Source organism: Callithrix jacchus, chromosome 5 (genome assembly GCF_049354715.1).
Source record: "Callithrix jacchus isolate 240 chromosome 5, calJac240_pri, whole genome shotgun sequence".
NCBI lineage: Eukaryota > Metazoa > Chordata > Mammalia > Primates > Cebidae > Callithrix > Callithrix jacchus.
In genome coordinates, this window is record NC_133506.1 from 6088210 (window position 1) to 6100633 (window position 12424).

Sequence of the window (12424 nt, forward strand, 5' to 3'; positions counted from 1 at the left end):
TTTATTACTTTTACAATGATTCCATGTTAAAATAACAATATTTGGATACGGTGGGTAAATAAAAAACTAGTAAGGTGAATAACACCTGTTTCTTTTTCCCTTTAAAGATGGCTTTGCTATAAAATTCAAACTTACATGTGTGTCTCCTGTTATATTTCTACTGGGCAGCATTGGTTTAGAGTATTACATAACTAAGTTAGTCAACTCAAGGATGTAGATTATATTATGGTACTGGCCACTTAATTTTTTATACCCCCTGTCATGGACTATGCTTTCTTACAGCTCAATTCATCACGTTACCTTGTTCTAACAAAGCACGTGTACTGCACAGCTTATTACAAGCTTATCCTTACTCCTCAGAGAAGGATACCTCTATCCCCCATGACTCCTATGAGCAGCAACCCAGAACTCCCTGCCATTGCCCAGAGCATCAGACCCTTTCCTACTTCTGTGTACTTGCACATGCTGTATCCTCTGCTTATAGTGTCTTTTCCCACAAAGAGAGTCTATCATTTTTCAATGCCCGGTTTAAATCTTGCCTCTTCTGCAAAGACTCCTGGAAGTCCCCTGGCAAGGCTACTGGGTCTCGCCTCTCTACTTCCATAGAACCTCAGCTAAGCACCTCAACCCACATGAAATTGCCTAATTATTTGTTTTATCTCTTGCTAGGTAGGGGCCATGTGCGATTCATTTTTGTAATCCTGGAACTTGGAATAAAACAGGGAATAAGATGAAGTCCCTGACTTCATGAGATCTACGTTCTTTTGGAGAGGGAGAGAAAAGATACAGGTAATATAGTAGAAAGTTAGATAATAATTAGCGTTATGAAGGAAAATAAAGCAGGAAAGAGAGTGCTGGATGTGCCATTTTTGAGAGACTTGAGATGGTGGCACCAAAGAGCTGCAAATACATACATGATAAATGAATGAACAATGACATCTCCTTTTATAGAAACTCCCTTCCTTTTCTCTGCCAAATATCACTCTTATAAAGATGTCTCCTAAAACTGAGCTCCCTACACACTCCAGCCCACATCGGCCTCCTTTCTTTACTTCGAAAAGGCAAGTTCATTCATTCCTGCCTCAGGGACTTTGCACAGGTTCATCCTCTTGCTTGTGATACTTTCCTCCTGGGTCTCGGCACAGCTCCTTCTGCCTTATCATTCAGGGCTCAGCCAAAATGTTTGTTTCCTAAAGAGCCTCTATATTAGAATCTGACTATATTAATTTGATGCCTCTCTCTCTGTCCCCACCCCAGTTACATTTGCTCACATCCTCTTGCTTTGTTTTCTTCTGAATACCCATCATCCTCTGGAATTTAGTTGATTATATGTTTATTTCATTGTTCACTGTTAGTATTGCCAACTAGAATGCAAGCTCCAGGAAATCAGATTCCTTGTCCATCTCATTGACTGCTGCATTCCTAACATGTAGAGTGGAGTCTAGCGTATAGTAGAGGCTTAACTGAAATTTAACAAATGAATAACACACCTATAATGATCCTAAAGCCCAAAGGTCATCACTAGGGAATGGAAACATGCTCTGGTTGCTCACCGAATTGGTACACACATAGCTCCTTCACTTTGGGGACATTTAGATGGTGACTTGGTACTTTTCCTGCAGCAGGACCAGATCTAGAATGTAACACAGATATGTCAGACAGTGGAGGTGGAGGAGGATCAGAAAGGCCAGGGAGGTTTCCCCCTTGGAGCAGCACTGGGAGCAGAATGGGGATGGGGAATGAGCCCAAGGAGTGGAGCCTTCTGTCTGAAGGCTCTGTCTGAAGTGAAGCTCTGATTTGCCACTGGCTGTCTTGGATGACTTCACTGAGAGTTCTTATCCATGCAGTACAATGACTACCAGTGTGGACTCTGTAGCTGGAGAATGTGGGTTCACTCTGGTTCCGACACTTTCTTCCATGGAAATATGGGCAAACATTTTAATCTTCCTTTGCTTCTGTTTCCTCATCTTTAAAATGCAGATAGTGATAATACCTAGCTCATAGAGTTGTGTGGACTGATCAAGTTACATGTAAAGTCCACAAAGAGCCTGGCACATAGTAAAGCACTTAATATACACTTAGCTTTTATTGTTATTATTTTTTACCAAGTAATCTTGGATAAATTGCTTAAAGTTCTTGGATCTTGGTTTTCTTATCTATAGATTAGGAACAACCACTACCTCCTAAGTTAATCACCCAAGAGCTCCTACATTGGAATAAGACAGTGGAGGAAGCTGCCATCATTGCAGCAGGAGTCTCCATTCACCTGCCCATCTCTCTGAAGTGATGGCCCAATAGCAGAGTGAAGGTGTTGGTTGAGCTGTCCCATTCATTTGAGTGGACCTGTGAACACAAGCTTTGGGAGCTTTTAGGCTCATCCAGATTAGTTGCCTCAAGCTTTCTACCTCATAGGTAGTGCGTTCTGGTGGCGTGCCGTGGGTGGCTCATGCTTGTAATCCCATCCATTTGAGAGGCTGAGGTGGGCACATCACTTGAGGTCAGGAGTGCAAGACCAGCCTGGCCAACACAGTGAAATCCCATCTCTAGTAAAAATACAAAATTAGCTGGGTGTAGTGATGCATGCCTGTAATCCCAACTACTTGGGAGGCTGAGGTAGAAGAATTGCTTGAACTCTGGCAGCGGAGGTTGCAGTGAGCCGAGATCGCACCACTGCACTCCAGCCTGGGGGACAGAGCAACACTCCATCTCAAAAAAAAAAAAAAAAAAAAAAAAAAAAGTAGTGAGTTCCCAGTCAATGAAGGTTTATAAGCTGAGGTCAGAAGAGCCACCCAAGGGAACTTTAGAAACTCCAGCATCTAGCACTTGGCAGGACTAGTGAATATTTAGTGAATGAAGGTGTACACCTTTCAATTCCACAGGGTTTTTTTGCTTTTTTTTTTTCTTGGTGGGGGAGGTTTGGAGTCCTTCTGGGGGCCTGAACTGCTGAGATTCAATCTTGCATTTTTTTGCTTTGAGTTCTGGCAGATATGAAAACTTTGGATGCTTGAGGTAGAGACTACTGAAAGGAAGCAGTCTTTGTCTGGGCTGAAACCAGATTAATTTTCTGCCCATCATTCAACATCATACAATTTTAGAGGAGGATAAAGGGCTTCCATTCATATCTCAGCTGCTCTAGGCTTTGGGGAGAAGAATAGAATTAAAATCAGGATGTCCTTAGCTAAAGGTGAGCATTCAATCACTACTGCAGGCACAGTGCTTCATGTTGGCCTTGGCACACCGGGCTCCCTCAGTAAATGTCAGCTGAGTTTATCGAGGTTGTTATTATTAAGGACCATTCTACTTCAGCAGGAAAGAGATTTTTGGTCTAGGAGAAGTGCCAGAGTGAGGTAAGGGGAAATGAGATACAAAGGGTGAGGGAGGGCTCTGAGCTTTCTTCTGGAATGTTCCTGTCCCTTCCCACCTCCAGCACTTACTAATCAGCTCCTTAACCACATACTGATCCAGGTTGTAGAGCCATTTGTTAATCACAGGACACACCTGAAAGACAAGGAAATAGGCAAGAGTCAGGAGGAGGGCTCCACCAATGAAGCCTCAGTGGGAGTGACCAAGCCAAGTTCTCCTCAGTCAACCCATTCTGGGGACAACCAGGTGGATGGGTTTGGGGTCACAAGCCAGCTCAGCCACTTGGCAGCTGTATGACTTGAGTAAGTAATTGGCCGTCTCTGGAACTTTTTCTTAAATCTGGAAAATGAAGATGATACTGTTACCTGGAGCATGAGATTGTTTGGGGGATGAGATAAGAAAATTCATTTCAGATTCTCAGCACAGTGTTTGCGTGCTTAGTGAATTTTAATTTTGTGATGACTTATCCCCGTTTTACAGATAACGGAACTGAGTTTTGGAGAGATTTATCAACTCACTTCTGATCACACGGGTGCCGGTTTTGACCAGAAGAATTGAACAGTGTCTGTAAAACATTTCACCAGCGCCCGACTGCAGAATGGGAGCTTAACAGATGCCAGTCCATCTCTCCCTAACTCTCTTTCCTGAAAGATTTCCTCCCACTTCATTAAGAAGATCCAACCCCTCGCGCTCTGAGTCTCAGCTCAAAAACGGAAGTAATCTGGGTTTGCAAACTTACTTGTCGTCCCAGATCACGGGCCGCTATGGTTTTCAGGTTCCTCTCTATGTTTTCCACAACAAGTTTTGCTGCTGGGGTGAGTCTAAATGAAGATGCAGAAAATATGCCAACAGATTAACTTCCCTCGGACCCTCCTTTCTCCGCATCACTTCTTTGCTCAATGACCATGAACTTCGTCAAGCCTGCTCCTTGTTTCCATGACATTCCATCACCCAGCTGGGTCCTACTGCTCCAATCCACACTCCAGGGCTCCTTAAAATTAATCTTCCAATTTAAGGCACCTTGCCCTCATCATTGTTACCCGCCATTATCTTCTCCGTGACTATTTTGCCTCTCTCTCTGGAAATGCCTTCTTCAAATTCTAGCCCCTCGTAGGCCCAGCCAACTGGTTTCCTCCAAAAGCTCTTCCTGACCATCCTGACCAGTTCTGAGTTCTCTCCTTCCTGCTCACTTTCCCATTTCTCTGCTTATCTGATGCTACAGTAGGACTTCTCTCCTCTGCCAGAGGGCCGATGCCTTCATGGAAGGAACAGTATAATATCGTTCTTTAGAAAGGAGAAAGAAGCAGGAAATAGCGTAAAAGCGTCCTTGTATTCTGTGTTCCTGACTCAGTCCCTATTCCTTAACATGTGAGGGTAAATCTGTCTTATTCTCAGACAAAGAGTTTATGTCTTTATTTCTTGAAGAGTTTGCATAGAAATCAGCCATGATCTACTACTTCCAGCCTGGGGTCGCAGATTCCTCACAAAGGAGGGACTTGTTTTCTTTAGTATATCAGGAGAGAGAGAGGCATTTGCAGAGGTTTCAGAAGGGGAGATGGGCTGTGAATCTGGCCTGGTTCTCGCTTATGTCTGAGCATGTCAGGGGGACTGGACCAGGTGTGCAAGGGTGCGGAAAGCATTCCACACCCAGATATTTTCTGAAACAGTGAGCAATGGAGATGAATCAAAATAGAGAATTCATGAAAGAAGAAGACAGGATAGAAATTGGACTGGTGATGACCACTGGATTCAGGTAAATGTGGATTCAGCCTTAGTTTTAAAAAATATATATTTAAAAAGGGCTGTGTGTGGTGGCTCATGCCCGTAATCCCAGCACTCTGAGAGGCTGAGGCAGGTGGATCCCTTTGGTCTAGGAGTTTGAGACCAGCCTGGGAGACATTGTGAAACTCTGTTTCTACAGAAAACACAAAAAGTAGCCGAGGATGATGGCCTGCCCCTGTAGTCTCAGCTATTCAGGAGGCCTAGACGGGAGGGTGGCTTGCAGTGAGCCGAGATTGCACCGCCACTGCACTTCAGCCTGGGCAACTGAGTGAGACCACGTTTCAAAAAAAAAAAAAATGTAAAAAGAAGTTTTTAAAAAAGGGATTATACATTTAGAAGTAAACACTAAATTCTAGTGGATGAAAGGGCAAAACCTCTGAAGATAGTTTCTCTGAAGAGGAAATGTCAGAGACGAAGAAATTGTGAAATGCTTTCCTACTGGCAATCAAGGTAATGAAAATAATAGCAGTTTTCCTCCAAGAGATTTTCCTCCAAGAGAAAAGAAGATCTTGTCCTAATGTGCCTCAGAATAATCATATTCCGCACTTTTCCCAGCACAAAGCAGGCTGAAACAAATGAGTAGATAAGACTGAAAGCCATCATAGCAGATGTGTGGGGAAGGTATGTATGTATTTAAGAAGTTGTGAAAAGGAGAATAATTGGGATTGATTGTGTATAGGACAAAACTGAGCAATGTCAGCTAGAGACATGCCACCTGGGTCAGTTCCATTGGTAAGGTATTTGGTGAGCAGTTTGGCAGTGCCTTAAAACTTAGAAGTTGTAGAAATGTCTATACTTTTGGAATAATCTTAAAAATCTACAATAAGAAAATAATTCTGTTTTTAGAAAAGTTTCCTGTATCAAAATGTTCAGGGTTATTCATGATAGCAAAATGTTTGTTTGTTTTTGAGATGGAGTCTTGCTCTGTCACCCAGGCTGGAGAGCAGTGGCACGATCTCGGCTCACTGCAACCTCTGCCTCCTGGTTCAAGTAATTCTCCTACCTCAGCCATCTGAGCGGCTGGCACTAAAGGTGCATTCCACCACACTCAGTAATTTTTTGTAGCGTTAGTAGAGATGTGGTTTCACCATATTGGCCAGGCTGGCTCGATCTCCTGACCTCGTGATCCACCTGCCTCAGCCTCCGAAAGTGCTGGTATTATAGGCATGAGCCACTGCACCTGGCCCAAAATGTTTATTTTTTAAATTAATTTAATTTTTTTGAGACAGGGTATTGATTGTTGCCCCAGCTAGAGTACAGTGGCATGCTTATGGCTCACTGCAGCCTCAACCTCCTGGGCTCCAGTGATCCTCCCACCTCAGCCTCCCTAGTAGCTGGGACTACAGGCACCCACCACCACACCTGGCTAATTTTTGTATAGACAGGGTTTTGCCATGTTGCCCAGGCTGGTCATGAGCTCCTGGGCTCAAGCGATCCTCCTGCCTCAGCCTCCTAAAGTGCCGAGATTACAGGCAAAAGCCATCTTGCTAGGCCCAAAAAGTTTAGAAATAACCTAACTATAAACAAATGGCCAAGCGATCCTTTTTTTTCCTCAGTACTATTTGGTAAGTCTCTTTTTCATGTCGATAGAATTATTACTTTTGTAAAAAACAAAATTTTAAAGGCACATAAAGTCCTGTTTATTATACACACATCCTCATACACACCAAAGCCTAATTTTGTAGGGTATTGTTTTTCTGGTAATATCTTTCAGGTGAAACCTCACTAGAGGCATCATCATAACCAGCTGGACACAGAGGAAAAGAGATCAAGAACTCACGGGACTCCCGTTTGGACCCACATAGCCTCAGGCAAGAGCCTGCAGTTCCCAAAGGTGAGTTCATATCTGCCACCTAAATTCTTCTCCAAACGAATCTGGACTTTTATATCTGACTGCATATTAGCTGTGAAGGGCTTCATGGTCAGGAGCCTGTAGAGGGGAAGAGGGAAGGCAGGTGGGAGAGAAGCTCAGAGCTTACTACATTCTCGTTTGCTTCTAGAACTGGGGTTCCCCATGTTGCCACAGAATCTTCAAAACCAGCCTGTTAAGGTTATTTTCTCATTTTTCCAAAGAGGCCATTCAGTGCTGGAGAATGAGAATGGCTTTCCTCAAATCACGCATCCAGCCAGTGGCTAAGTCAGAGGGTTCTGCGCTCCAGGAGTCTAACTCATATCTGCTACCTCTGGCTCTGGGGACAGTTAGGAAGGAAAATGTTGATTCTAAGTTTGGCATCTTTTTTTTTTAGTTTTTGAGACAGAGTTTCGCTCTTGTTACCCAGGCTGGAGTGCAATGGTGTGATCTCGGCTCACCGCAACCTCAGCCTCCTGGGTTCAGGCAATTCTCCTGCCTCAGCCTCCCGAGTAGCTGGGATTACAGGCACGCGCCACCATGCCCAGCTATTTTTTGTATTTTTAGTAGAGACGGGGTTTCACCATGTTGACCAGGATGGTCTCAATCTCTTGACTTTGTGATCCACCCGCCTCGGCCTCCCAAAGTGCTGGGATTACAGGCGTGAGCAACCGCGCCCGGCCCTAAGTTTGGCATCTTATCAAAACTGAGAAACTGCACCTGACGTCAGAAAGTCCTCTTCTAGAGGTCTAGGTCTCAGACTCCATTGCCTTGATGGCCAGGCTTGAAATGGAAATGAATGAAGTAGACGGGCAGTTAGTTTCACAGGGAGTGGTAAAGGCTGTGGTGAACTGGGGAATGCCTGGCCTCTGCAGATGCACCATGCAAACCAGACAAAATATACCAGTGGGCCAGACGCAGCCCGTGGGGTGATCTCTAGGCAATGGTGCCAATGAATTGGGGTCCAGAGGTGATTCTGTGTTCGTGTCTTCAGTTACATTCAATCAGAACTAAGTGGACTCATGAAATCCAAATACGTGAAGGTGGGGGCTGTCTGGAGGAGGTACAGAGAGGAAATCATCTCAACATTCCTGCTTTCCCCAGAGAGGCCCCAAGCTGGGAGCACTCAAGTATTCTACAGGCTTCTCATTCTACACATGGGATGACTCGAGTCTGTTGCTGAGACTTTTGCTTAGGGCCCCTTCCCACATCTCCCCATTCCTGTGCAAAAGCCAATGGGGCCTGTGGGACTCAGAGATGTTACTTACTGCACAATCAACTCAGATGTGAATGGTATTCGTACAGTGGCCTCATTTCTTTGAGGGGTGCTCTCGATGGAGACTTGGAAGAGTTGAGGATTTTTCACCTGTATCCTGGGTGAAGAAACAGCACAACACAGGGATGCTGTGGCTTCTGCTGCAGGTGGACCTCACTTTGTGCAGTGGCAGGTCCCTTGCAGAGAAGAAGCTGAATACATGCAAAGATGGCTACTCATTCATCAACCAGGTAGTTTATTGCACAGCTACTATGTGTTACAAGCACTGGGAATACATCCCTGAGCAAAAAGAAGCTCTTACCTTAATGTATCTCAGAATAAGCACGTTCAGCACTTTGGCCAGCACCAAGCAGGCTGGAATCAGTAAGACTGAAAGCCATATATAGCAGATGCTTGGGGAAGGTATGTATGTGTAAGAGCATAAATCCAGTAAATGAATACATACAGAAAGTGGTAGGCACAGTGAAGAGAAGGCCCTACAGGATCAGGAATATGGAAGGTAATATTGGGAAGAGTGGAATTTTAGACAGGGTAGTCAGGGAAGCTTTATCATAGGAGGTGATATTTGGGCAGAGTCATGAATGGAGTGAGAATGAACCATGCAGATAGGCAGGAGAAGAAAGGGACAGGCCTAAGACAGAGCAAGGCTGGGTGCTGTGGCTCATGCTTGTAATCCCAGCACTTTGGGAAGCCAAGGCAGGAGGATCAATTGAGCCTGAGAAGTCAAGGCTGCAGTGAGCCATGATTGTGCCACTGCACTCCAGTCTGGGTGACAGAGCAAGACCCTGTCTCAAAGACAAAACAAAGCAAAACGAAAAATCAACCAACCAAACAAAAAATTAGCTGGGCATGGTGGCAAGTGTCTGCGGTCCTAGCTACTCAGAAGGCTGAGGTAGGAGGATGACTTGAGCCCAGGAGGTTGAAGCTACAGTGAGCTGTGGTCACACCACTCACTGAACTCAAGCCTGGGAGACAGACTGAGACCCTATTTCAAACTAATAATAATAATAAAAGTAATAAAGAAGACAGAGCAAGTGCAAAGGCCCTGAGGCTTAAATGTGGCTGGTGTATGAGGAACGGCAACAGGCTGCGAGTGGCTGGCAGGCAAGCAGTGAGTGAGGTGTGAATAGCAAAAGAGGTGGGAGAGGTAGTCAGGGCCAGATTGCATGGAGCCTTGAGGGCCAGTGGTAAGAACTTTGGGTTTGGTTCTGAGGGCTAAGAGAAGACATTGGAGGGTTTGGACAAGGGAGTTACAGGGTTGGCTCCACTTCTTAGAAAGATTTCTCTGGATACTGGCAGAACAGAATGGAGGAGATGAGGGTTGGTGGGTGAAAATGGGGGAAACTGGGGCTATAAGTCAAGGGAGGAGATGATGGCTCAGATAGTTGGAGGTGGAAAAATTGTGGTGAGGGCCTGGAGTGGTGACTCATGCCTGTAATCCTAGCACTATGGGAGGCCGAGGCAGGCAGATCACAAGGTCAGGAGATCACGACCCTCCTGGCCAACATGGTGAAACCCTGTCTCTACTAAAATACAAAAAATTAGCTGGGTGTTGTGGTGCATGCCTGTAGTCCCAGCTAAGGGAGGGAGTACAGGCTGAGGCAAGGGAATCACTTGAACCCAGGAGGCGGAGGTTGCAGTGAGCCGAGATCACGCCATTGCACTCCAGCCTGGTGACAGAACAAGACTCTGTCTCGAAAAAAAGAATAAAATAAACATAAAAAAGAAGTGAGATGCTGCCTGGGTATGATTTGAAGGAAGGATACTTTGGCGACAGGCTGGAAGCAGGTACAAGGGAGACAGAGGAGCCAGGGAGGACATCACAATTTTTGGCCAGAGCAACTGGATGGTTGGAGTCATCATTAGGTGAGATGGGCTGGGCAGGGAGGCACAGGTTGGGGCAGGGGATTAGGGTGGGAGTCATCAGATGAGTTTTTGGACTTGTTGAGTTGAAGATGCTTGTGAGACAAGGGACCCAGGTCTTCTACACTGCAGTGGCCAGTCTAACCCTAAAACCAGCATCATCTAGTATTATGATGACCATATTCTTGTTGTTGTTTATTACCTGTGATTGGACGCTTACTGAGGACAGGGAGCTGTGCAAACATTTTATAGGTTTTTTTTTTTTTTTTTTTTTTTTTTGCCAATCAGTGTGAGCTTGTAAGTTTGCTCAGGTTAGCCTTGAACTCATGACCTCGCCTTCGCAAGCGCCACGACATCAGGCCAGAGCCCCTTTGGACCCATTTTACACTTATTATTTCATTCAATGCTCACAACAGCCCCATGAGGATAGATGCAATTATTCCCCATTGAACATGGCAGATATTGAGGCTCAGAGAAAGGGGAAGATTGGAGATGCTTACAGCTGGTGAGCAGCCATCCTCTTCCCAGACAAGGGGACTGAACCCCTGTGTCCTTGTTCCCTGCCTGAGCCTCCTGCCTCCCCGCTCAGTGGGAGTTTCTTTCAACCAGGAGATCTCAGGCCATCAGAGCTAGAAGGGCTCTTTGCAAGGGAAGGGCCTCTGCGAGGTCAGGAAATGTGGGGAGAGCTCTAACAATCCACAGAGGACAAGGACAGTCTGGACTAGGGGCGGTTGGTGATCAGAGGCCACTCACCTAACAGTGCCGATCTCACTGGTGAGTGGAGTCCCCAAGATGCCCAGGAGGCCTGATATGCCGTCGAAGGCACTACTCAATGATTTCTGGAGGCCAATTGTCTGCAGGCTGGGAAGAAAGTCTGCCCTGAGGAGTCCTTGAGTTAAATCTGTAAAGAATGCCCCACCCCCAAACCCACGCAGACATTCAGATGCTAAAGATCCTCAGACACAACCTTGACCTCTAAGCATGTCCTATATGTGGCTCTGACTTGTCGTTCAGCTATTTCTGGCTTGCTGGGCTCTGGGCCAAGTTCATTCCAGACATAATCATCCAGCGAATATTCACAGGGGCCTACCATGCACCCAGGCCGTGCACCCAGTCTGTTCACCATGGGCACCACCCTGATGGAGCTGGCATTCTCATGGGGCTGAGGAGAGACAGATGAAAAAGCGGAGAATAAAGGGACAGGCAGAATTCAAGCGTAAACAAGTGCTCTGAAGGGGTTAGTTTCAAAGTATTTAGCAGCGAGCTCAGCAGGGGCACTGGCCAATCAGGAAGGACAGCAGCCAGAGCTCTGGAGCCAGTCCTGGGCTCGCTGGGCTGTGCCAGGTGTTCACTCCATAGTTGTTTGGTTCATGGGGAAGTTAGAATTCTGGGGGTGAAGCTGGGGTGGTTTGGGGTAATGGGGGCACCTGGAGATTCTCTGAGCAGGAAACATTTCCCAAATAGTATACCCCCAAATTTCAATGTTTTAACCACTTTGACTGTGCCACTGAATAACCGTTCAGCCTATGAGGGTAAAATAAAAGGCAGGGTGAGGGATTAATTTATGCAGGGAGGTCAAGGAAGGGCTTTCTGTAAAGGTGACATTTGAGCAGAGATCTGAAGGAAGAGTGGCAGCCATGTTGACAGGTAGGGAGAGGGAACAGCAGGTGCAAAGGCTGGGACAGGGACCAGTCCTTGCAGAGCTGGGTGCTTTGATGGTGGGTCTTAATAGATAAAGCACAGCAAGGAGATGGGAGAGAGGGGGCTCTCAGGAAATGAGGATTAAATGATGTTACAGTAGGACAGCTAACAATTCATGGTGTTAATTGTGTCCCAGGCACTATGCTAACGAGAGCTTAATTGGCATTGGCTCAGGGCACTGCATGACCCGAGGTAGGATAGTCTCACCATTAAGGAGCTGGGAAGAAACTCCAGGCAGGACCTCCTGGGCAGAGGATGAGGCAAGCAACCCACAGAGAATGAAGAGGCTGAAGATATTCAGCATCTTGGGTCAGGTCCCTGCGGGGGATCAGGGCAAAGAGGTCAGTTGCGAGGACACTTTCTGAAAGAGTCTGCCCAGAGCTTATGTCTGAGGTGGCCACAGAACTCATGTGGATCTGTTCACCTATGTCCATTTTACAGATGGGTCTACTGAGGCTCAGAGAAGGACATGCTTTTCCTTATAGTTTAGAGCAAGAAATGGAGGGTCCAAGAGATGAAGTCACTTGCCCAAGGCCACACAACCTGTATTTAGGCCCAAAAGCTGAACACAGTTTTTTTTCGCAGGGACA

At 46.0% G+C, this 12424-nt stretch overlaps 1 protein-coding gene across 1 annotated transcript; it reads right to left on the reverse strand.

Moving 5' to 3' along the window:
- Positions 1-1592: 1592 nt before the first annotated feature.
- Positions 1593-12138, reverse strand: LOC100407292 (putative BPIFA4P protein). Its single transcript, XM_035303453.3, has 7 exons — positions 12042-12138; positions 10887-11034; positions 8263-8367; positions 6926-7075; positions 4103-4184; positions 3435-3498; positions 1593-1633 (listed from the first exon to the last, which is right to left on the reverse strand). The coding sequence occupies exons 1-7, from the start codon at positions 12136-12138 to the stop codon at positions 1593-1595; spliced, it is 687 nt and encodes a 228-aa protein (XP_035159344.3).
- Positions 12139-12424: the final 286 nt, after the last annotated feature.